General features: G+C 42.0%; 1 protein-coding gene and 1 long non-coding RNA gene across 2 annotated transcripts; one reads left to right on the top strand and one right to left on the bottom strand.

Annotated features, from left to right (window-relative positions):
• Window positions 1-5,472: 5,472 nt before the first annotated feature.
• LOC120557712 lies at window positions 5,473-7,904 on the bottom strand. The gene is made up of 3 exons (XR_005639011.1): window positions 7,890-7,904; window positions 6,025-6,183; window positions 5,473-5,795 (listed from the first exon to the last, which is right to left on the bottom strand). It is a non-coding gene; the product is annotated as an uncharacterized LOC120557712 (long non-coding RNA).
• Window positions 7,905-8,176: 272 nt separating this feature from the next.
• Window positions 8,177-10,998, top strand: LOC120557685. Its single transcript, XM_039798242.1, has 2 exons — window positions 8,177-10,235; window positions 10,350-10,998. Exon 1 carries the CDS (start codon window positions 8,187-8,189, stop codon window positions 9,726-9,728), a length of 1,542 nt encoding a protein of 513 aa, XP_039654176.1. The 5' UTR covers window positions 8,177-8,186; the 3' UTR covers window positions 9,729-10,235; window positions 10,350-10,998.
• The last annotated feature ends 16,100 nt before the right edge of the window (window positions 10,999-27,098 follow it).

Raw genomic sequence — 27,098 nt, 5'->3', positions numbered from 1 at the left:
GAAACCTCGGCAGACCCAGACTCTTGGTAGGCGGTGTCTGACGGGGCCGGTTGGGGGTGTGATGAACAGTGGCGATAATAGTCACATTAAAGATAATGAAACAGTGACTTCGAAGGTCATCGTGGAAGTTCATGTCATAGCAGGGCACATCATGTCATACTGAGTAGTGCAGTCTCCTATACCGGATCCTGACTACTCTGTGCGTATGAACATCACAACTGATGATGAACCTGAAATGAATATCCAGATATCTGTTGAATATCCAACATCAAACTAACTTCACCACGGTCCCAAACCTAGATGTTAAATATGTGCACTAGAACACTACGGGATTACTGTGGGGAATTTGATGAATGGCTAGTTTAACAGATGATTTGAAACCAGTATGATAAGTAACAGAGCATATTGACACGCTAACAAAACATACACAGGCAACATTTACACTCAGTCTTTGAGAGATAAACTAGGTGTTATGGAACGACACAGAAGGTGGGACCCAAAAGCAGACGACCAACACAAAAAGTAAGATTAAATAATTTAATGCGTGAAGTATATACAATAAATGTGCTGGTGGCAAAAAAGGGGAAGTTGAGTCGAGGGAATCCAGTGGTGAATGGTGGGTGCTGTGTGCTCTCCAGAACGTGCCCCGTGACGTGGTTGTGATGACCATGTGGTAGGCCTCCTCCAGAGTCCAACAAACAATTTAGTCCAATCCTTACTGAGAGAGAGAGAAGCAGGTGTGAGGAGCAAGCAGGCAGGCAGGCACACGAACGAGCAAGGTAACATGAGACAAACACAGAAAAACTGTTTTAGCTATACAAGCAAAAACACCAGGAACACAGAAACTACAGGGAGCTAGGATTGCCACTATACCACACTAGTTGACTGTACGATCTGGCGATGACTGGATCACAGAGCCAGCCTTAAATACTGCAGGAGGTTGATTAGGGAATGAGCTTCACCTGGAGCCACCTGCCAGCAAGCCACGCCCAAAGCAATCAGCACAGGAGGGAGAACATGAGTGAAAAACAAAAAAAACACACAAAACAAGAAGCAGCACAGGCTGCCATGATGACATCATGACACTAGGTAGCGCATTGCACGAGCTAAAAGCTGGCTGTCAGTAAAAGCTAATAGAGCTAATTTGACCGTAAAAAGAGAAAAGGCAGTGCATAAAAAGAAAGCAAAAAAGGGCTCTTACGTCCGACGCTGCCAAAAGGTTTAAATTTGGCTGCTGCTCAGGACACTAGTGCCGTAGATGTAAGAAGAAAACAGAAAATACAGCTAGCTCAAGTCATTTTCACGCAATTCACGCTACTGTTTTTTGACAGTAGCCTACATTGTATTAAAGGTCCCATGGCATGAAAATTTCACTTTGAGGTTTTTTAACATTAGTTCCCCCAGCCTGCCTATGGTCCCCCAGTGGCTAGAAATGGTGATAGGTGTAAACCGAGCCCTGGGTATCCTGCTCTGCCTTTGAGAAAATGAAAGCTCAGATGGGCCGATCTGGAATCTTCTCCTTATGAGGTCATAAGGAGCAAGGTTACCTCCCCTTTCTCTGCTTTGCCCACCCAGAGAATTTGGCCCACCCATGAGAGAGAGACATCATGGCTTTCAAAAGAGCAAAGTGGCAGTTGGTCAAGGCCACACAGCTAGGAAAAAACCACAGTGACACACAAATGTACTTTGGGGAGGGGAACACATATAACAATAATCCTAATGATGTCTACATGTAGATAGATACATTATCATACTTATTAATAATTATTATTCATTATTATTGAATTATAATTGCAGAAGTTGGAGAGTTAAAACAGATGAAAAGATGGAGGATCAGACAGACGATATGTAGTGTCAACAGAGAGAAACAAGGAGGATCAAACGGACAGACTGTGACAAAAAAGAACAAAATACTGTAGAGAATGACAGTACCAGCATACAAACGACATAAACAGGCAGAACACAGACTCTACAACATCCTCACATTCTTTTTCTTTTGTTTTTACTGTATGCGTAAATTTGTTATAAATGTGTGCTCTCTAAAAATGAGTAAGCATTGTTTGCCAGTCACTTAAATTAAATGTTTAAAAAATATGTTACATAAGGTACTGCTTATATAATTTTCACCATCTGTACACGGCAGCCACCTGTCACTCGAAGCGGAACGCCTTTAATTATGCATTCATTATTCTCCAAGCTGGCTACATGATGGTGCAAAATCTTCCGGTGCAGAATCTTGTCCTGTTTCCAACAGATTCTGCATTCATATGCAGATATCTGAGTGTAAGAAGATCTATTGATCCACTTAAAGGCCCCTTTACAAAAGTTGTAAAAAGTAGCTTTGAAACGGAATTGTTTCCATGTCAATTAACTGTTATTTAAATTTGCATCAAAAGTTTTTTTTGAAGATTAAGTACAGCATTCATTGGTAAAGTTGATGTCCATTTGATCCACTTTAGGGTTTATCACCATGGCTGGTTTTTGGATGCCATTTGTGCCTGCGGCTGAGGTCCAACATGTCCAGTACGGATCAACAGTCACTCTTGGCTGTAACATCTCCTATCTTTATGATACCACGTGGCTTAGGCACAACCCTGATCTCACCCCCACTGTGGTGCTCCGCGCCAGCCTCAGAAACGGACAACCAGTACAAGGTAGAGCATGATATCAAATTTTGATTTGAACAAATGTGGTCCCAGGAAAAACTGAGCTCTAAACTCAACTGAACTGAGGCTGTAGAGAGCATAAGGCCGGTTACACACTGGCTGCGTGGCGTGAGCGTGGCGTTTCTGTTGCGGGTCAGCTGTGTGGCGGCTGCGTGGATTTTTCTGTCTTTACACACCAGAAACGTGTCTGACGCGGCGCTGCTGCTGCTAGCCTTGTCTGGACACATGTATGTTTCCCATTGATAAAATGAAATACCATGTTAAACATAAATATATGCTGATTTGATTACAGCAAAGACAACGTCAGCAGTATTGACGGCAAAATAGGCTACAGAATATTTCGTTCTGTATTGACAGGTGCAATATTAGAAAATCGATTTTTTCTTTTGAAATTACATTTATATCTGCATTTATATCAAGACCTAGAGACTTTCAAACATCAACATGTCATTTATTAATTATTAAAAGTGTCTAAATGACATATAAGCATCTTTTTCCTATTCTATTTTGCCTGCAAACGCTTCCAACATGCTTGCGTGTCGCGTGAAAAATAGGCGTTGGTTCTATTTCTAGCAGGCACGCGTTTTCGGCGCGGCTCGAGGCAGGCAGTGTGTAAGCTCTAACCTGTTAACGTGGGAGCCGAAATATAAACGGACACGCCACGCAGCTGGCACGCTCGCGCGACGCATCCAGTTTGTAACCGGCCTAAAACTCCGAAGTAATGGTCACACTACATAACACTATTTAGGTGGCAAGTGTGTTGTGAAACTGAGGGTGAACAAAACTGGGAACCCAGAACAGAAAAGATTGTTTTTTTTTTTTATTGAAAGCCTTGGATAAATACAGTTGTGCTCATAAGTGTACATACCCTGGCAGAATTTGTGAAATCTGTACCATTCTTTTAAGAAAACACGAGTTACCAGGCAAAACATGGTACTTTTATTTAAATGGGATTCAAATTAAACCATAAAGTATTACAGAATAGTGCAATCATAAAACAAAACCTAGCAAAAAAGAAAATAATGAGATGATCCCCGTTCAAATGTTTACATACCCTTAGATCTTAATACTGTGTATTGCCCTCTTTTGCATCAATGACAGCTTGCAGTCTTTTGTGATAGCTGTGGTACCTTATTCCCCAGATGGTAGAGATGCCAAGCCTGACGTGGTCCTCCTCAGATTCTAGTCAGAATGGGAGTCTGAAACCGCTCCATCTGGCTGTGATTATGGGGCCTGTTCCAACCGAACCAGGAAAAAAAATGCCTCTGCATTCATTGGATAGACCTACAACCAATCAGAGCAACAGAACTCAACTCAACCAAAGAATTTCTAATATAGGAAGAAGTTCCACTCCCTTGTTACTTCCGGCTTCTGAACTGGTTGCAGTTCCACCAGAGTTCCATATAGGGGGCGCTCACAGGCCAGTGCAGAATGAATGGGGTTCTATGGCGCTATACTAGGCGGTGGGCCGGACCCCGTAATTATGAATTTAATACTTACCTCGCCGCTGTGTACGTTTTTTTTTGCTGAGGTCATGTAAAAAAATCGTATAAGTACTACAGACATTGTTTCCAACTTTGTTGTATGCACATTGGACGCAAAATGTCCTTACAAACTCTTACTGTTTTAAACCGGCAATAAGCAGGATTACTAATAATAACGTTAGAAAAACCTCCGTTTCCTTGACAACCAACGTAAATAATGAAGATTCTACAGCGGAGCGGACAAACTTATATATATGTCAATCCGGACAAACTTGTTATTGTACAGCAGATTACGATGAGATTAATAGATGGGCTAGTACAATTTTTTTGTGGTGAGATGTAGCGTTTTGGTTGAGTCTTTAGGTTTTCTAACGTTATTATTAGTAATCTTGTTTATTTGCCGGTTTCAACACAATGTAACAACACAAAAAAAGTATCAAACGGCTACTTGTAATACTGAGGTAAACATGAAGTGTTGTATCCACTTAGCTTCAGTCGTAAAAGCCCTGTAACCCCTTTTTCCCAGACAAGTTGGGCAAAGTTTGTGCAATGTACACACTTATGGGTGAACCTGCAAACCATAGAGAGTACAGTAGCTGAAAAAGCCGTATTTGAATTTAACCCTAACTCCGAAGACGTCCATGAAGATGTGCCGGCTAATGTAGGATTTCACAGAGAATGCTACATGCTCTTCACCAACAAAGAACACATTGCAAGAGCACGTAAGAAGAGAGAAAAGGCAGCTAACAACAGTGAAGGTTTGTATCAAATGTATAATAACATTGTCCAGACAGTAGTGTGAAAGTAGTTGTGCAGCTGTAAAACCCGATTTTGAGCAAGCGGTGGCTGTTCTCTGTAATTTACACCCCTGGCTGCACCAGAAAAGCCTCCTATTCCCAAAACGTCAACGTCACCCAGCCAATCAGAATTAAGGTTTCTACCCCAATTAAAATGGTCTGGCTAACCCTGGACTCTGGGCTATTCCCTGATGCATAAGTTTCATTCTGAGGGATTGCTTTTGTTTGCTTTTGAGCATGTGCACACAAGCTATTTACTGAATTCTTTAGCTGGTGATCCCATTAATTACTTAATGGTGACACCTGTGCAACTGAAAAGGTTGTACAACTACTTTCATTCCACTACCTAAACACAACCAGTTCTGGAGTGATATATCTATTATTAGAGAGGCAGAGAGGGTCTTCCTATAGATCACATCACTCAATCTCTGTGTGTATTGGTGCATTATGCATCATGTCAAATAGAGCAAGTAGTGCTTTATTGTCTCAGAAACATACATTACAGCACACTGCAATGGAGAAGTGTAGGGAAGCAGTTATTTATTAACATTGCAGACAGCATGTACACTGTATTAATATAGTGTATCAGTGCAAGTGGATGACATTACTAGACATAATATAAATAAACAAAGGGACAAGTAGCAAAAGGCAGTGCAATATGAGTGTCGGGTCAAAGGTTCATAGCAAATTTAAGAATAATAGAAAATAAATTTTAAAAAAAACAGTAGCAGCATATGGGAGGAAGAGCAGAAGTTTTGGGGCTTTCTTGGCCAGGTTCTGTTGGTGGGGTCGATAGATCAAGATGGGTCATCTGTGGTTGTTGAGATATGATGTTGTCCTGTCCATGTCTGTGTGTTAGATAAACAAATTAATTATATTCAGATAAATAAACACAGAAAGCGCACATTACCAGAGAATTTTAAATCACATTTTTCATCTTGACATTTGTATTAAGATACTAGCCACCTTAAACGAGCTTGACAAGACTACTGCACTTCTGACCACAAATATTTTGTTAAATAGCTCAAAAACAGCCATCTTTAACTAAAACATTTTTCACCATATTCCATCTTATACCTGTTCTGTTATGTAGGTGAAGCCCAACCACTGACAGATGTAGCTGAACCACTGCCCGTCAATGATGAGAATGTCTCCAAGGTCCGGATTCTGCGCTCTGCATTGGATGATGGCCCCGAACAACCAAGGAGAGCGTCTCATCTACTCCCAGCTCTATGCCTAATATGCAAGAAGAATCAGTATGTTATTGACAGTCATAGAAAAAGGAAAAAAGAAAAGCTTTCAAAATGTGAGACACTGACAGGAGGTAAGCTGCTTTTTGCAGCAGAGGACAAGATGGATGAGAGGCTTCTCATCCATATCCGTGGGAGGGACCTTATTGCCTCAGAGGCCATGTATCATCAAAGCTGTTACAAACGCTACACATCTTATCTTTGTAAAAAACACACTCAAGGTTCTGAAGACAACCCATACCAGGCAGGCTATGATCATTTCTGCAAGTCAGTGGGGGAAGAGAGGCTATTGAAGAAGCGCGAAGTTCTCAGGCTGTCCCGGCTAAATGAGCTTTTCAAGGCAATAGTTAAGGAAAGAGAGGGCACTGACATTTCAGCATACACAGTCTGCCGTTTAAAGGCTAGGCTTCAAAAGTCACATCCTTGCCTTAAGTTTTTGAAGTCATCAAAAAATTATTTAGTATTTGTTGAAGACTTGTGTGCTGAGGAGGTTATCCCTGATGTAGCAACACAACAGTCATCATCATCAGACCAAAGTGATGAAGACAATGAGGATGACACTGAGCCAAGCCAGGTTGTGGAGGGGCAGACTTATGAGAGACTTCTGTATCATGCAGCCATGTCTCTGAAGGAGATCATACAGGACAAATGCAAATGCACAGCTAAACTGCCATGGCCACCAACAGCCCAAGACCTTAACATTGATACTGCTTTGAGAATGATACCACCCGAGTTGTACAATGTTATTGCTTGGATAACAGGTACAACTTCAGAGTTTCAATCCTGTGTTCAGCATGTCAGTGTTGGTGTGGATGAGAAGCAGAAGATTGGGTCAATGTGCCAGGACATCATGAATCTTGCTATGAGAGGAAGGTGGCTCATGCCGCGCACCCCCGCTGGCCGCGCCGGTTAGGCATATGACTGGCTCAGCACAGGTAATTGGGATTTTGAATGGTCTTGGGCACTGTAGCTCACACACCCAAACGTGCGAGCATGACACTGCTCTCGCAGAGTCTGCAGCTTGAAAGAGGTGGTACATACATCCCACCAAGCATTGTACCTGAAATCTCTGCAACTCTTGTTTGGGACAACAATGACTTTGGTGAGGAAACGCTGTCAGGAAAGGGCACAACGCATAACACCAACGGCATCATAATTCAGAAGCCCACCTCCAGTGATGTAACTACCTCTGAATTTGTATCGCTGCAGAAAAGCCGGAAAAGGTCCCTTCAACCACCTCCTATCCAAATTGACATCTTTACAAGAGGAAAAAGGGCTGGTCCAGAATGTTTTAAGTCTAGAATTGAAGTTGGATGTGAGATCTACATTCCTGTGCAGGAGACAGCAAGGACAATTGACAGTGCTTACTTCTTCATGAAGACTCAAGAAGTCCAAAGAAGTGTTCTTCCTGGATGGACTGGCTACAATACACTGCTGCAGAGAGGTGCAATTCCACCACAATCTAACATCGGTTACCTGCCTGTCATTGATGCCAGTCCAACAGACTTAAACACGGTGCACACCATCCTTACACGTTCCATAGCTATAGCAGACAAACTAAAGCTGAATGAAATTGTGTTAGTAATGGATCAGGCCATATATTCAAAAGCCCAAGAGATTCGTTGGACAAACAAAACATTTCAGGAACGACTCGTCCTTCGAATGGGGGAATTTCACACAGCCATGGCGTACCTGGCCTGTATTGGGAAGCGATTTGGAGACGCAGGATTTCAGGATGTCATGATAGAAGCTGAAGTTGTTGCTGCAGGATCTGTGGAGGGAGTCATATCTGGACATCAATACAATCGAAGCATGCGTGCACACAAATTAATGTGTGAAGCCCTACAGAGACTTCGCTGGCAGGCATACCTGGACATTCTGCCAGAAAATGGACGTGAAGCTGTTGTCAAGACTGCTGTTGATCTGCAGACAGCTTTCCCTGGTGAAGAATTTGATGATCTGGTAATGTCTGAGAACTTTCAAAAGCTAATGAAAGGGTATGAAGATTTCATTAAAGACAACACCACCAACAAGACATTCCACTTTTGGTGCACATACATTTCAATGGTTGAAGATCTTCTCCTCTTCATCAGAGGAACACAAGAGGCAAACTGGAGTCTCCACCTATCAAGTGTGCGTTCCATTATGCCATGGTTCTTCTGTTATGACAGGATCAACTATGCCCGCTACCTGTCAACATACTGGATGGAAATGGTCAGTTTAGGGTACACTCATCCAAACATAAACCACCAACTCCAATCAGGGGATTTTGTCGCCCAAAGACAGCAAACATATGGCTTTGCATACACAGCATGTGATCAAGTCATTGAACAAACAGCAAACCGTGACTCTAAAACTAAAGGTGGACTGACTGGGTTTTCACTTAACAACGGTGCAGTTCATAGATGGACACTCACACATCATGAACGTGCAGCTATCAGTATGGAGTGCAAAGGCATGGCCGGGCACAGCCCCACAACAAAACAACGAGCTGAACTTGATGACACACGCAGAGAACGTGATGAGAGGGATGTAAAGAACATCATATCCACCATTCAGAACATGATAAATCCATTTGATCCTTCCATCGATCAAGAGGTCCTTTACCATATAACATCTGGACATGTTGCATCAGAGGCGATTTTTAATGATTTGAATGAAGCAAAAGAGAGAGGAGGGAAAGCATTAATAGAATTCTATGAAAAGAGGCTACAAAGTAATGAGGTAGGCATTTATCAGCCCATAAAGAAAATGAAACTCAAGACCTTCAAAGACACTGCAACTACAACAGTAACAAAAGCAAAAGGTAGAGAGATATCCCTAAAAACAGACTGTGATCTTTTTGCCAGATTAATTGTAGTTGGGACCTCAAGAAAAATTGACATGAGTGAGATGCTTGTACATAGTTTAGGGCCCTTACCTGCCGCACTAGCTCATTTTGATGGCTCTCTGATGAAAACGGACAAATCAAAGCTGCTGCACTTCCTGGAAGCTGTTGTACACCCACCAGCAACAGTGGACAACATTCCTGAGGGCTCCACGTGGGTGTGGGATGCTATGGCACTTGTACAAGTGATGAAACCCCAACCGACTTTCGGGATGTTTGCTGACGGTGCTCTCAGGCTGATTGTCAGTGTGGCCAAAGCTAGCAAGTCCAAAGTAATCCATTTTGTTCCAGACACCTACAAAGTCATGAGCATCAAGAATGCAGAACGAGACAGACGTGCAGTGAAGGGTTGTCAAATTACCAAAATATATTCTGAAGACCAAAGGACACCAAAGCAATGGGCAAAGTTCTTGGCATGTGGGGAAAATAAGGAAAATCTCCTACAATTTTTCTTTGATAGATGGTGTACATCTGGAGGGCACATGATTGAGGACCTGACTGTGATTGTTGCACATGGAGGAGAGTGCCATGCTCTAAAAAAAAACCCAGATACAACTGATTTGGAAGCCCTGCCAATGCCAGAGCTGTTCACGACGCAGGAAGAAGCGGACACCAGACTACTGCTACACTGCTCATGCTGCTGATTACAGCAGGAATATTATTATCAGAAGTCCTGACACTGATGTGTTTGTACTGGCCCTCGCTTTCTACAAAGACATTGGAGCACACCTGTATTTCCAGACAGGGAAAGGAGGAAATTCTCGCACAGTCGAAGTTCAGAAGACCCATAACCAGCTGGGAGCGATAGTCTGCGATGCACTGATTGGTCTTCACTGTTTCACTGGTTGTGACACTGTCAGCTCCCTGTATGGCATAGGAAAGGTGAAGGCAATGAAGGCACTCCTATCCAATCAAGAGCACTGCAACACATTCCAACGAATAGGCACAACTTTCACTGTGACCCCAGACCTCTATGAGGCAGTGGAGGCCTTCACATGCGAGCTATATGATGGAAAAGATGTCAAAAGTGTCAACCAGGCAAGGTGGCACACGTTTAGGTCTGGGAAATGTCTCGAAAGGAGCCTTCCTCCTAATCAAGACTCCCTTCAGCAACATATTCAGCGTGCCAACTATCAGGCTGCAATACACAGGTACATGTCGCAGCTAATATGCCATTCTAAAGATAAAAAACTAAATCAGAAACATAATTCTGATACAGTAGGTTAATAGGCCAAAGTTATCTTTTCATTTTTTTCATTCTACAGGAGAAGTCTACAAAAACGACCTGAAATACCCCCACCGGTACAGCATGGATGGAGGATGGAGGGAGAACACTTGGTAGTGCACTGGATGATACTGCCCCCAGCACCACAGAGTGTCTTAGAGCTGGTGCATTGCCAATGCAAAATTCTTAAATGTGTGGGAGGGAAGTGCACCTGCAAAAAGCATAAGCTAGCATGCACAGAATTATGTCATTGTACGAACTGTGACAATCTACCGTAATTGGCTCAATGACCAGAAATGGGAAGTAACAAAGTACAAATATCTTCTTACTGTACTCAAGTAGATTTCATATATTTTTACTTTACTATTTATTTTTGTAAAGACTTTTTACTTTTACTCCTTACATCAAACGAATTCAGTAACTTGATTTAGTATAACAGTGCTGTAGTGACGTTAATGTTACTTAATGTTTTCAAGACCACTTAAGTTAACGTTACTTGGTCTTGTCTCAAATCAACATGATGTTGGGCTAATGTTAACGTAAAGGCCATTTAAAAGTTGTGCAGAGGCTCCACGCAGAGCTCTCGCCGTAGCCTACGTAAGTGGCCTGATGTTTATACTTCTGCGCTGGTATGTGCGTCGAGTGTGTGATAGAGCGAGGGAGAAGTAAGAGAGTGACAGCGATTAGCTTTGGAGCGAGTACCGACTCGAGTCATAGTGAGAGAAACAAAGTGTCTCCCATGAGTTTTCTGACCACAGTGAAAAATCTGTAGCAGGAAAAGTTATCCCTGTCGTTGATTTATTGAATTCTCACAGAATCAAAATTGAATTCATATCTTGCAACTCAGTCAGAATCATATTAACCTGGAGTCCCAGCCTCTGTCACAATAATTAAATTATAATTAATAATTTAAATATTGCTCGTGTAGTATTCAATTATTATTTAATGTATATTGTTTCCTATTATTTAATGTATACTCTGTATGTGTGCTGTGTGTCTGATATTTTGCTGCTGCAACACCGTTATTTCCCATTTTTTTGGGATCAATAAAAATCTGTTTGTCTGTCTTTACCAGAGTATTTTAACATTCAATACTTCTACTGGAGTATGGGAAGTGAGTACGTTTTCCATCTCTGTCCATCACTACCACTAACACATGACAAGTTGATTTGAAATCATTTCTTCGTTTTGGTTTGCACTCTTTTTAGCTGAAAATTTGTCTAGCTTACTTGTAGCCTAGTTAGCTTGCTGTATAAGTTGCAACAAACTGTCAACCCTCCCGTTCCCCCCGTGATTCTCCCTTATTTAGACTTATTTCATGATGTCTTCCTGTTTAAATATTTTCCCGTAATTATCCCGTATTTTCATACTCTTTGCTTAGTTCATTGTGCATGCACCGAATTATTATTTGGGATTAGCCTACGCAACGTAACGTTAGCTAGCTAGCTTTACTGCTCCACTACAAACATTCTTTCATGGCTACTGTTCTCATCAACGACAATGCATATAGTCACGGCGAAGTATAGCTTACAGTCTTAAATACAACTTATATGAAAAGCATTAAGATATAGGGGTGTATAAGCATTGTAAAAAAAAATCTTACCTTGACGTTGTCTTGCCGAGATACACCGGTCTCTCCAGGTTGGGTTGTAGACTCATGGCCGCCGGTTCAACGAATAAGGTGATTGGCCAAATCAATTCCACAAGGTAACAACACAAGTTTTGATTGGATCTCACTCCGGCCAACGGTTGTGATCAGCTAGCGAAATTAAATCTATTGTTATATTTTAATGTGCAACATTTGGCATTGGAAACAATTGGTAATCTTTTTGTGAATTATTCATACAGCCAAATTTAAAAAATGAGCCAGACAGCTGATGGGTAACTATCAAATCAAAAACTAAACGAGATAGACGGACTTGGCCCACTGCCTATACCCCTCAAAACCCACTTTTCTCAGGATATAATTTTTTGTCTAGTAATTTGAATGTTGCATTCGAAAAGGGAGGCTAAAAACATACACACTGCTGGGTGTTAGATTTTTTTAAAGTCACGTTTTTGTTTTAAAAAGCCTTTTAAAATGTCAATGACGTCATACACATATACGGCCAGAGATACTGCTTTACGGCAAGCTCTGAGTCACTTCTTTTGTTCTCTCGAGGCATCGACAACACAGCTAACAGGTTAGGCTCTCCCTGTTAATACATGTGCTAGAAAGAGGTTAGCTGATGTTTTAAAGACCACACTGAAATATTCACTCTGATATTCAGGCTCTGCTTCGGATGCCATCAAGCTGGATCTCCGATCGTAATCAGACCTTCACTGACCAATCAGCATTCATTAGCAGAATGCTAGCGTGTTATGAGCTACAACGACTCACCCTGTAAGAAATCAAAAGGACATAAGTACTCGTTCATTCAACTTTCGACCTATAATCCATGTTGAACTTGCAAAAACTACAATCAAATCTGAGGTTTCTCAACGACAATCAGGCGAAAGAGACAAATTTAGCCGTCTAGCTCCATAGAGTCCCATTCATTTTGCACTGGACCGCGATCACCCCCAGTGGAACTCTGGTGGAACTGCAACGGCTTTCCGTAGACCGGCTTTGACTCAACTGTCAACAGAACTCAACACTGTGTATCGTCTCCATAGCAACCACTCTTTGCACAATGCATTCGTTCTAACTTCCGACTTTTAGACCTTTTTGAAGCTTTTGTTGCGTGTAAATATAAATGTGGATAACGTTAGTGATAGTGACATGCTTGCTAGAGTTGCGTTTCTAGAGATGGATCGGCGAAAACACGTTTTATTTCTCTGATTCACGGCTTTGTTCTAACTCCGCTGGGCGCTCCCTCTCTTCAGTCTCTCTCTATCTCTCTCCACCATATAACGCTCTCTCTCTTCAGTCTCTCTCTATCTCTCTCCACCATATAACGCTCTCTCTCTTCAGTCTCTCTCTATCTGTTCCACCATATAACGCTCTCTCTCTCCAGTCTCTCTCTATGTCTCTCCACCATATAACGCTCTCTCTCTTCAGTCTCTCTCTATCTCTCTCCACCATATAACGCTCTCTCTCTTCAGTCTCTCTCTATCTCTCTCCACCATATAACGCTCTCTCTCTTCAGTCTCTCTCTATCTGTTCCACCATATAACGCTCTCTCTCTCCAGTCTCTCTCTATGTCTCTCCACCATATAACGCTCTCTCTCTCCAGTCTCTCTCTATCTCGCTCCACCATATAATGCTACCGTGCTTTCGGGCAGTTGTTGAGGCTCCTCCGCTGAGGATTTTAAAATGAATGCGCTGTCGATATCTTCTGTAACAGACGCAATGGTGGAATCTACACATCTCAACAAATTCAACCCAAGCGTTCTTTGGTGACGTGGTTGATTATGTTACTGTTGATCATCTGTCCGACAATCTGATTGGTCCGAACAGATCCTGTTCGGGCAATAATTGCTTCTCAACGGAGCAAGTGTCAGTACCCGATCCGTTCCACCTGCACAATCCGTTCTGCGCATGTGCAAGATGACACGTATGCCATGACGTAGGCGCAGATGATAATGCTGCGTTCATGCCACCTCGAAATAACAGGCACCGCCCCACTGGTTACGTTGTTTCTGCAGCTAGATTCAGTCTAAAATAACGTTAAGTCAAACTTAATGGGAAAAGCAGGCTACAGCTAAATTAAGACATTACAGTAATAACAATAAAGACAAGTATTGAGTGATTGTATTTTAAATGAGCACAAGTAAAGTAGAACTGACGTAACAGCTGTTATGTATGTTAACGTTTATTTTCAAGTTTTATTTTGAGGGTCTTTTAAAGTTTACATGCTGTCTCTGCTAGCGGTTAGCCGAATTAGCTGTTAGCTAAACTAACGTTAGCTTAACTGTGGAGGCTAACGGCAGACCGCTATAATCACCTAGCGGTTAGCCAAATTAGCTATTAGCTAACTAACGTTAGCTGGAGGCTAGCGTGTGAACATCTTGCGCATGCGCAGAACGGATTGTGCAGGTGGAAGCGGTGCCGTTATTCCAAGGTGGTGGTGGAATGAACGCAGCATTTATCATCTGCGCCTACGTCATGGCATACGTGTCATCTTGCACATGCGCAGAACGGATTGTGCAGGTGGAACGGATCGGGTACTGACAGCAAGTCCAGACCGAACTTCCCGACCTCGAATTTTGTGGGCGGGGCTAAATTCGGATGGCATCCAGGCTAAGAGATGCCCAAAGTCCAAGTGCGGCTGTAAGTACCCGATCCGTTCCACCTGCCCAATCCGTTCTGCGCATGTGCAAGATGACACGTATGCCATGACGTAGGCGCAGATGATAATGCTGCGTTCATTCCACCACCACCTTGGAATAACGGCACCACTTCCACCTGCACGATCCGTTCTCGCGCATGCGAATGTTCACACGCTTGCCCTCAGCTGTTAGTTAGCTAATAGCTAATTCGGCCGGAGCTAGGTGATTATAGCGGTCTGCCGTTAGCCTCCCGGAAGCTAACGTTAGTTTAGCTTAACGGTTAATTCGGCGGACCGCTAGGTGATTATAGCGGTCTGCCGTTAGCCTCCACCCGGGAAGCTAACGTTAGTTTAGCTAACGGTTAATTTGGCTAACCGCTAGCTGATTGCAGCGGTCTGCCGTTAGCCTCCACAGTTAAGCTAACGTTAGTTTAGCTAACAGCTAATTCGGCTAACCGCTAGCTGAGACAGCATGTAAACTTTAAAAGACCCTCAAAATAAAACTTGAAAATAAACGCGTTAACATATATAACAGCTATTACGTCAGTTCTACTGTACTTGTGCTCATTTAAAATACAATCACTCAATACTTGTCTTTATTGTTATTACTGTAATGTCTTAATTTAGCTGTAGCCTGCTTTTCCCATTAAGTTTAACTTAACGTTATTTTAGACTGAATCTAGCTGCAAAACAACGCGAACCAGTGGGCGGTACTTAACCAGGTGGTGGCGCGCCATAATACAGCGTGCGCCCTACGTCATGGCATACGTCGTACATCTTGCACAACGCATATGTGCAGGTGGAACGGATCGGGTACTGACAGCGTCCCATGCAGAGCTTTCAGGCTGATGAGTGCAAATTTTCCTCCAGTAGTTTCTGATAACATGCTGCATTCATCTTGCCCTCAACTTTGACTAAACGTCCTGTGCCTCTGTAGCTCACACCTTACACATTAGAGATCCACCTACTGACAATAAGGTTAAATGTTGGTCTCATCACTCCAAATGACTTTGTTCCAGAAGTTCTTAGGCTTGTACAGGTGCCGTTTGGCATATTTTATTGCTCAGTAATGGCTTTTTGTTCTGGCAACCCGACCGTCCAGTCTCTTGTTGTTCCAGTGCCTCCTTATTGTGGATCTTGAAACAGTATCACCACTTTCTTGCAGTAAAGCCTGTATTGAACCCAAAGTAGGTAAGGGCTCCTTCTTTGCATCCCTATCAAGCACACAGAAAATGGACCCACGAGGCAAGACTCAAAGTGTAAAATACAACAGTTTATTTAGAAGTTAAATAAACTCAGCAGCAGTGTCCAAATAACAACAGGCAAAGGTCCAAAATCCAGGGAATCCAAAAAGGCAAACACATAGGAAACAGACAATCTCACACTGGGGAGAGGCGAAGACAGAACTTAAATACACAACTAAATTAGACACAGGTGCAACACATTAGGGCAAGGACAGGTAATCACACAAGTGGAAAAACACTAGCAGGACGTAAAACAAGACCACACCAGGGAGAGAGAAAACTACAAAATAAAACAGGAAGTGGAAAACAAAACAGAAAATGTAACAAACTCAAAACAACAACTTGACACAGGGACGAAACATGACAATCCCGACCAATTTCTGGTAGCTGAGGCCAAAATCTTTGTTGGTCTGCCCGACTGTGGCCTCGAATCCACTGCACCACAAATCCTCCATTTCTTTATCAAACTTTGAGCAATACTGACCGCCATTTTTAAATCTTTGGATATCTTATATCCTTTACCTGATTTATGCACTTCAACTACCTTTTCTCACAAATCTTGACAGCTCTTTTTGCTTTTCTCATGGTTCAGTAAAATTGTTCATTGAAGGGTATGTAAACTTTTGATCAGGGCAATTTTGGGAGATTTCAGTCATCATTGTTATTTAAAAAGGGCAAACACAATTTGTGATAATAAATGGCTTCACCTGACCGCAATCCCTAAATAAAAGAGCGGTTTTCTGCATGTCATATCAGTCATATTTTCAAGAATGATTTGGTATGCTTTTAACTGACTACAACTTTTTTTAAGGGTTTCAGGTCAGCCCTCGTTTCTCCGTGGGGTTGATGCAAAGATCTCTGGCACTGAAGATCACTAGTGTTGAGGAGAGAGACCTGGGGCTGTACTACTGTATTGCCAATGTGAACACACATTTAACAGTTGGGAAAGGGACCATACTTCAAGGTAAGAGAATCTATTTTGCATTGTGGTTAACTACGTAGGCAGGCCTAATTTCACAGTTGCTTGTAGGAAGTATAAGTATATAAGTATATTCCCTCAAGGCTGCAGATTTCCCTGCATGTTTCCCACCTGTTGCCACTGTAGACTGCAAAACTAGTGGACTGGCATCCGTGACGTCACTGGTTTGTGGACTGCCGTTATGAAGCCTCGATTTTGCCGATACGGGCATCGCCATCTTGTTTTGTTTGTTTTTTTGATTTTTGATCTGAGGGTGGAGCTGGGGAGGATGATGCAGCTAAACCAGTGTTGTTAATGGTTGCAATGGCGCTAGCAAAATGCTAAAAAGGGAAAGTTGCCGATTTACAACCCTTCTGAAGTGAGTCATCCAGTTGAGATTTACCGCCGGGTAAAGCAGACCTCTAGGTACTGCCGTCATTCATCTGCAGTATGGCTATGCTACAAATGCTAGTAGCCAAGGGATGTCCCCTTAATATACAAAATTCTTTTAATAATAATAATAATAATAATAATGCAAATAGGAGATGTGTTGTGTCAGTGCTGACCCTAGTCTGCCGCACTGAAAGACTTACAGTCCTAACATGCAGCATAATACAACCAGAGGAGATACAGAGCTGCTGTTTTGCAGGAAAAGTGTGATTATATGAGGACACATGACAGTGTGTAATTCAGTTCTCAAAAAAACTGAGTAACAGTCATTTCTCTGTAATTTCTCTGTATTTCTCTGTATTTCTTCAGTTTCATCTGTAGGTTCCTCTTGGTTTCTCTTTCACCACTGGTACTGCGTGGGTGTGGGTTTTGGGCTGCTGATTATGGTGCTGGCTGTTTGCATCACCCACTGGAAAACAAAGTCCAACAAGGAGACCACCAACAAGACTCCCACTGCTTACAGCACCAAAAAAGACAACAACACCAACAGCAGCTAATGTGGTAGACCTTTTTTTACAGCAGACATGTTGCGTTAAACATGTCCCAGCAGGAAATGCACAGCTGCCACTAATAACATTTAGGAAGGCCCTAAAACTGCCAAACTTAATGGAATGCACCTTTGATTATAATGATCCTAAACCCTGTTTCCAGAACCAGACATGACCTCTCTAGTTGACTAGCATGCTCTGAGCATGGTCTAAATTTGGCACTTTCTTAAACTTAAACTTGATGCCCTTTATTGATTTCCAAAATTATGCTTTTAAAGATGTTGTATGATGCTCATGTTTTTATGTTATATTATGTGCTGCCATATATGGTTGTTGATGTTCTTTTTATATTGTTTAGCAGGTCACCCTAGGGGCATAAAGGTTTCATTTTCATCAGGCGGTGATTCTCTGACTCAGTGCCGGCCCTTGGCATAGGCCATATATACCCTACCGGTCACTTAGACATTTCCATTCCACTCCATTATAGACAGAATACCAGCTGAGATCAGTTGCGTTGTTTTTTTTTTTAACCAGGGCAGCAGTTTTCAGATTACATTATATGCTTACATAATTGCAAAAGGGTTCTCCAATGTTTTCTCAGTTAGCCTTTTAAAAATGATATTAGATTAGTAAACAGAATGTGCCTTTGGAACATGGATGAATGGTTGCTGATAATGGGCAATGTATTGTACATATTGCATTAAAGATCTCTCTCTACAACAGTTGAGAACCCTTTTGCAATTATGTAAGCACATAATGTAATCTGAAAACTGCTGCCCTGATTAAAAAAACAATGCAACTGATCTCAGCTGGTATTCTGTCTGTAATGGAGTGGAATGAAAATTTCTAAGTGACCCCAAAATTTTGATCAGTAGTGTGTGTGTGTGTGTTGTGTGTATATATATATATATATATATGCCAAGGGCCGGCACTGAGTCAGAGAATCAGAGGATATATTATAATCAGATGTGGGAGTAAGTCACACGTGCAAGTCACAAGCAAGTCTCAAGTCACTGTGTTAAGAATCAAGCAAGTCAAGTCTCTGCTATAAGTCAAGCAACTCCTAACATATCTCTCCTAACATATATCTACGCTCGCCGTCTCTGTAAGATTGGGAATGATTGAGATTTCTCTTGGCCCAGCTACCAGAAGACTTACAACTTTCAGACAGGTTGCTCACATCACATCTACGTCTTCAAGCTCAGTTGGAGGCTGCGCAGGAACGCTCAGCCATAACCGGAAAAGTGCTTCTAATAGCCTTCAGTGGTCTCCGTCCAGAGCAACGGGATCTATTGGTCCATTTCTTTAACTGTCTATGTATCTACCCCAGTTTATGTGAATACAAATGTAAAATGTCAAGCCAAAAGGAATACTTGGAATTTTGTGTTTGTGAACAGGCAACACAAATTTTGATAATGAACAACTAAACACGTTACACACTGGACCTTTAAAACCTAGCGAAGCTAAATCTTACCTCAAATTATTTAGGCTAGCTTTCAGCAGCAGTTGCATCCAGATTGCCAGTGAAAGTGTGTAACGTAACGTAAAGTGTAAGCAGTGTTGCCAACTCTCAGCTAATGTCACAGTCATAGACAGTAAAAGAAATGGACACAGCGACGCCATATACTTAGACGGAGCCCAGTGAAGTCACTTTTCCGGTGATGGCTGACCGTAATTCGCAGCCTCAAACTGAGCTTGACGATGTAGATGTGACGTGAGCAACCCGTCTGAAAGTTGTATGTCTTCTGGTAGCTGTGCCAAGAGAAATCTCAATCATTCCCAATCTTGCAAAGACGGAGAGTGTAGGTATATGTAAGGAGATAATAATAATAATAATAAATTTAATTTATATAGCGCTTTTCACGAACTCAAAGTCGCTTTACAGGGTAGGTATAGATAATAAAGACAAACAAAACAAAACAAGATTCAGGCACAGATGAAAAGGGGAGGGGCGTGGGGCTAGGGATAGGCAGTGGTGAAGAGATGGGTCTTGAGTCGAGACTGGAATATGGTGAGGGACTCAGAGGTGCGGATCTCTTGCGGGAGGGAGTTCCAGAGCCTGGGATCTGCCCTGGAGAATAGCTGACAGAAGTTGATGTGAGAGGGGAGGATTGTGGGGGGATTTGATGCTGAGGTAGATCTGGGTGTCATCGGTGTAACAGTGGAAGTCCAAGTTGAAGTGGCGGAGTATCTGACCAAGAGGGAGGATGTAGATGATGAAGAGGAGGGGGCTGAGTATGGAGCCTTTGGGAACACCTTGAGTGACTGTGGCTGTGGCACAGGTGTGGTTACGGAGAGAGATGAAGTGTGATCTGTTGGAAAAGTAGGAGCGGAGCCAGCTGAGTGCAGTACCTTTGATACCGAGGTCTTTTAGTCTGGTGAGCAGGATGTTATGGCTCACGGTATCGAAGGCTGCACTCAGGTCGAGTCTATGTTATCTGTCAAAGAGATAACATAGGCACAGGCTAATTAAGCTAGTTAACATTAGTAATTAAACTTAAACAGCTAATGTAAGTCGAAACTGCCTGCGAGCTTCTCCTGACTGTACGGTAATTTCTCTACTGTGCGACAGAAAGACGCGTGGTTATGACACAATCGTTAGCCTATTTTTACAAAAACGGCTGCTATGGAGCCATAACGTGAGATACAAGGTAATGACGCCTTTTATACATTGTCGTGTTTCTTTTAGTGCTGTCAAACGATCAAAATATTTAATCGCGATTAATCGCATTAATGTTATAGTTAACTCGCAATTAATCGCATATTTTTATCTATAATATATATACCTTTGATTTATTTTTGTCCCATTATTTTTTCTCATTTTTATGCTCTTATCAACATGCAAAAGTGAATCGGCTCGATTTGTGCTTTTGTCGCCTGATTTGACGAGGGGGGGGGCGGAGAATTGGCATCAGCTGTGTGCTCGGCCATCAAGTGGTATTTCGGACTGGACGTGCTGCGATGATAGCTCAGTTCACAACGACAAAACACACACATCACTTTGCTCTTGTCAATGGAACCATTTGGCAACTTTTTAAAAGTAAACTTTCCATTCAGAATCTTATTGGCATCCATTTCGGCATCTCGCGCTTGCCATCCACTCAAAACTTAACGTTAGCCTGCTACTCTTTGGCCGGCTCGCAAGCCCAAACAAGTGTGTGCAGCGTGCCTGTTGTTTTGTTTCTGGTCTAGCTAGATCTGGAGCCTGTTTCACAAAACCAAGATAAGGTATTAAGCCGGGATTTCCCAGTTATCCTGGATGAATTAAGCCTTGATTCGGTTTCATGAAAGCGGAGGCACATAAATCACCATGGAGATTTATTCTGTACAGCTAGCCTGCTCCTGACCAGGCTAACAGCCAGGATTTATTTAATCCTGGAGCCTTTTCTGAACACCCAGCAGTGGTTTTACCCTATTGTTATTATCAGCCTGGATTAAAATACAACAGGTGCATATTGCTGTTTATTTCAGTACTGTTATTATTTAAAGTTGTGACCATTCTTTTTTTATTTATAATTATTCATGTGACAGTCATTGTTACTGTTATATTGCTGTATGAAGACTGCTGTTCATATTGTTGTTAGAAGTTTGATAGATATATTATGGCAGTTGTTGAGATAATAAAAAAAGGCTGATACAATTTCAACTGTGTTTTAAATGAAGTCTGTTACTAAGGGCAATACATACAATGCTGTACATATAGTTGACCAATGCACCTTGAATTATTTTAATTGATTAATTTTTTTTAAATTCTTTAACAATAAGGATCATGTTTGTTCCACTTCCATGTGCATTGTATTTGGCATTCTTAGCACACAATTTATGTTGTCCAGTAAACTGGGAATATAATTTGGGAGGATTGTACAATTTAAGAACATATCCTAATTATACAATCCTCCCAAATTATAGTCTTAGTTCACTGGACCAGTAACTGTCTAGTGATGTAGGCTACTACATTCATGTAACAACAGGGAGAGGACACCTCAATGGTTTTTGACCTTATATTTGGGGGGAAATAACTGATGAATATACTCTGTTCCATTCATGTTTACAGTGTGCATGGAATTTATCACTTAATTATCTTCATAGTTTCTAGATTTTAGAGTCCAATTTCTTCAGTGTCTTTATTTTCTATGTCCATATATACAGGGAGCAAAGCATATAATATGTAGGGAAGGAAACTCGGCCTCTATAAAAAATAAAAAAATGAAACGCGAGAAAAAGCGTGGCAGATAATAGCGGACCAACTGAATGATAGTCTAAAAATATACATTTATGAAATACTGCTCTTAACTGAAACCATTCAATGAGTCACTGTCATTTGCAAAAACGAGCAGTTGTACACTTTGCATTAAAAGCGAGCAGTGGAAGTTAATATGACTTAGGAAACTTATATTTTAGCCCATGAGAGAGAGAGGGAGGAACAGAGTGAAAGAGATATTTACGCATCATATTCTAGCGTTGTAGAAAATTGATCTTCATTGTAAATTTCCTGAGTAACATTATCTTCTGCTTACTTTTAAGTACAACTGTTAATTTGTGCAAATGATTAGTAGCCTAATCCTTGAATGGAATGATTATGACGGTTTCAATTCAGAGCCGTGGTCAGTTAATGTTTATATTTAGGCTACAATTACGCATTCAGTCGGTCCGTGATCGTCTGCCTCGCTTTCTCTCGCTGTTTCATTACAGCGGCCGTGTTTCTTTTCTTTTTATACAAATAATGTGTTTCACGTCATCATACTTCCACAAGAAGCTGCTGCTCACTCTGTATAAAGTATGTACAATGCGTATTCTCCATTTTGGCATCAGTAAATCTGTGATCGACCTTGCGGTCTTTTGAGGAAAGCCGTGGACGCGCATCTATCTGAATTACTTCAGCCTGGCTCGACCTAGTCGCTCCTCCTCAGCCTGGCTCAGCCTTCGTGAAACGCACCAAGCCAGGGTGCACAGATTAGACTAGGTCAAGCCTCGCTTTATCAGTTATCCTGGATTTATATATTCTGCTTTTGTGAAACAGGCCCCTGGTGTGGTGTTGTAGTTTTTCTAACATTACTAGTTGTAGTTGCAACAGCATGTGAAAAAAACTACAAAGTTTACTAGGCCAAAAAGAACGTTAATCTCACGATAAAAAAATTGACGCTGTTAAAATGGGTTTGCGTTAACACCGTTAATAACACGTTTAACTGACAGCACTAGTTTCTTTACAAATAAACAATGGACAAATAGAGTCTTTAAACACTTCAGATTTAAAGTTATTCACTGTCAGAGTGATGCCAAAATGAATCTGAGTCAATGGAATGCTAACGGAAGGCTCTTGTGACGCAAGTTAACATTACACTTGGCAGCAGATAACGTTAGCCTACTGTTAGCCAGTAGCTGCATAAATACGGTTAAATGCTGAAAGCTATTACGGTGTGGCAGTATTTCACTGGAAATGATTCCAACACTGGGACAACAGTCTGCAGTTAAAGGCCCTGTTTACACAAATACGCTCGCGGGTGAAAACAACAAAATATTTTATCAGATGTGCCTTTCATTTAGACGGCGACGGCATTTTTGGGGCTTAAAAATGCAAAAAAGTGAAACCACCCTCCAGAGTGGAAATCTTAAAAACTCTCCACCGTCGCGTTCCCGTCTAAAGGGTAAAAACGCACTGTGCGAGTGTGTGTGTCGCGTGTGTGTGTGCGCCGTGTGTGCGCCGCATGTGTGTGTGTGTGTCAGCTTTTGTTGTTCGCTTTGCGCTACTAGGGAGAGGAGAGGGAGAGAGGAGGAGGAGAGGGAGACAAGTAGAAGGAAGGTTCTACGCAGGCGTGCAGACCCCCAGGAAGAGACATTTTCCACACTGAGCTGTCGTGCCCTTTGTGAAACCTGTGTTACTCCTATATATTTGCAAATATATAATAAAATAAAAAAAATAAAAAGTCTTCAACTGTCTTTATTTGAATTGACTGTTTAACTTTCTAAATCCACTCCTGCTGCAAAAAGGAACTTCCACAACAGGCTCACCCACATTCAAGTGCTTGGCCACCCATGGCTGCAGCTCTGCTAGGCGTCAGCAGTCCAGTCTAAAGCTAATCCGAGTCACTACACTTTGACCTCCGCACTGTGTTTGTGCATTTCAGAATTTCAGATTTTTTTTTATAAGATATCCGACACATAATATGCAGCAGCAGCACTACTCTGTATTGTTGCCCAAGAAATGAAAACCGGCAGCTGATTGGACGAACGCGTCACATGGGTTTCTTTTCTCCGGAAATTCAAAGCCAGACTGTCATGGCGGCTCGTTCAGAATACAATCTCATATTGTATTAAAATAGTTCACTGAAACGTGTTTCTGAAAACATTTTAAGTGAGAAATAGGCCGTGCAGTTGCTGAATCTGTCTTCATTTCAGATCAACAAAGGTCAGTTTAAAAGATTTTCATCAGATTTTGAGAGACTCTAGTCACCTCATTCCGCTCCCCATTTCCGGGTGAGTCCCGACTGCACTGGTCGGCGAAAATGGTCGGCGAAAATGAATGCCGACAGCCCCCCCAGACTGACGACTGCACGGGACACACCGAACAGACTCGAGTCACTGACCTCGCCAGCCTGTACAACGGCCGATTTTCGGCCTAGTGTGTCCACACCTTAAGAAAGCCATCTGGCCTGATAAGTCTGAAAGGGAGTACCAGATAACTGGGAAAAGTAATGAAGCTGAATAAAAGACTCTCAGACCAAGAAGAGCAGACAAACAATGCAGCTGTGTTTGAGATGTGTTTCACAATAAGTAAGAAGTAAGACTCATGCTTGAAATGACCTTGCTATGCCCCTTTTCTGCTCTGCAGAAGATAAGAACATGTACATATCTCAGACGGTACAATACTGTAAAACAATATATATATACAATTTGAGACACCTGTCTGGTTAACAATAACATAACTGTTTTCTTGCGCGTCATCCTTTAACGATCTTGATGAGAAAGCCGGACCTAGACTACATCCAACTGATAACACAACCCGGTCTCACGGCAGTTCGTGTAAATGTCCACGTTATTCTTAATCTATTGATACGTGTTCACGCAGACGTTTTTCTCGTTTTTTACGTGTAAATGTCACATTATTTTCTCGGGGAAAGGCGCCGGAGGCGACGAAGTCACTCCATAAAGCGGGAGGCGCCAGCGAAGCGGCCTGCGAGGACCCGCAGAGGCGGCCGAAAAGGACGCTCCATAAGCCGGAGGCGCCGCGAGACGGCCTGCGGCGGCCCGCTGGGGGGACTCCACAATAACGGGGATGGAGGGGGTTTGGGCGGAAAAACTTTTACGGGAAAAAGGGCGGCGAGGACGCCACAGTAACACGCGGGACAAAACGCCACACGCAGGGACGCCATCCCCGGGAAACAAAGCGCCACAAACGTGACGCGATCCCCGCTTGCCCGGGTGAAAGTCCTGTGTTGTTTGACCCATCCACCACCCCGACCAACCTCCCTATGCGGATTTTCGGCTTTTTATATCACTCCCTACAATTTCGTGCTGTGGCCACGAAATATGCTTCCCATTGAAATAAATTACTTCACATTTTCGTGTTATCCACCACGTAAAAAATAACAAAAACGTCTACGTGAACACGTATCAATAGATTCAAATAACATCACATTTACACGAACTTCCATGAGACCGGGCTGGATAACAACACCACCAACAGTGGGCAAGAGGGCTGGAAGAAGGAATAAAGGGTGAGGGTTTTGAGCTACCCGGCATCAGATGCCCTGGGTAGACTCTGTCGGCTTTGCTAGGGAGAGATAGACTTTGCCTTGAAGGAAATCTGATCCGTGTGCACACGTTTGTAATTGCAATATCATTTCACTAAAGCTTGTTATATTTTGACTGAGCAAATCCTGAGTTTTATTTCTGGTCTAGCAGTCAACGAGCACTTAAAAGTTAAAGGTGTGGGGTGTAGTGACCTTAAATTGGAGTCAGATACGATCTGGCCTTTTGGGCCAGGCCAGAACCGGTCAACGGTCACATCAAATCCTTCAATATCAGAGAATCGAACAGCGATCAGCGGGTCTTTAACGCCGGTATCGCTTCAATGTACATATTTAATCAGTGGTTTTGTCACCAGCTACGGTTACATGCCGCCACTCCGACATGCTTCTATTCAGACATGCCGCTATTCCCTAACCCTAACCCTAATGGAAACAAAAATTGTCGGAGTGGTGGGAAGTTTAAAAACAATGGAAGTGCCGCCACTCCGACAATTAGACGTCAATGATACATAACAGCTACAAGTGTATGCACTATACAGGATTTACCCTATTATACTTTATCGACAGGAATAGATAGGTCAAACTGCAAACAGCCACCCACAAATAGTCTATAAACATGAAGATTTCACATGAACAACGGTTAAAGTTACTCAGGCTACCGAAGAATACCATAATTCCTCCGTTCAATTAGACCTTAGCAACGCACCCCACACTCTTATAAAGGATGTGTCAAAATTAACACAAGCTGTGTTAATTTCCTACACATCAATGAGTTGTATTTGGGACAACACTTGTTATGTTAGTTTTGACACATTAAGTGTGTCAAGGATATTAACACACTTTCTGTGCAAGATAGATTAACACATAGATGTGTATTAATGTGTAAATACTAACACAGTTATGTGTTTACGTGAAATATTGTGCAATTATTAGCACATTCATGTATTGTGAAAAGTTACAGTAATCAGAAATGTCATACAAAACAAGCATGTTATTCTACACAGAATTAAATCAAATGAATATGCCACTAATTATTTTGAGAAATTTATTTTTCTAAACATCTTGACATTTAGTCAACATTACATTTTGAATTCAATAGACACAAAACATCAAGACTACAAAATATACATTTTGGAATCTGATTTCCCCTTGAGATTTAGTCAACATTTCATAAAACAAAACATCAGCACAAAAGTGCATATCTTGGGTTGATATAAATCTCATTTTCCCTAAAACCTGTATAAAAATCAAGCGGTCTAAAATCAGACAAATCACAAGGAATCCTTATAAGTTTGAACTCATCAACTCTTTCAACAGCATAAGCATACATGTGGTCATCAAAAAGTTCACATTTACAACCCGTACAAAAAAGCTAGAGCAGTGCCTTTGTCTACCTGTGGGAGAAGATGAACTATTTCTCCTAAGGCTGGTTCATCAGTGTCTGCTGACATTACAACAACTGTCCCTGTTCTGTATGTCTGTCCATACAATGTCACCATGTGAGAAACGCAACATCATTTCTGAAAAGTCCTCATTAAGTGTTGACCTGAGATGATCAATCAAGTGTTCACCATTGTCTAGGGATCTGAGAATAACTGGAAAAGCATTTGTGACGCACATTTTGTTACCCAGTGGTTGTCCGGATCTCCAA

Source organism: Perca fluviatilis, chromosome 1, assembly GCF_010015445.1.
Source record: "Perca fluviatilis chromosome 1, GENO_Pfluv_1.0, whole genome shotgun sequence".
NCBI classification, from domain to species: Eukaryota; Metazoa; Chordata; class Actinopteri; order Perciformes; family Percidae; genus Perca; species Perca fluviatilis.
Note: the sequence above shows the minus strand (reverse complement) of the source record. Positions and strands in the feature narration are given on the sequence as shown.

Coding starts and splice junctions, on each gene's coding strand:
- LOC120557685 (XM_039798242.1), top strand. CDS start 8,187: ATGAAAGGGTATGAAGATTTCATTAAAGACAACACCACCAACAAGACA.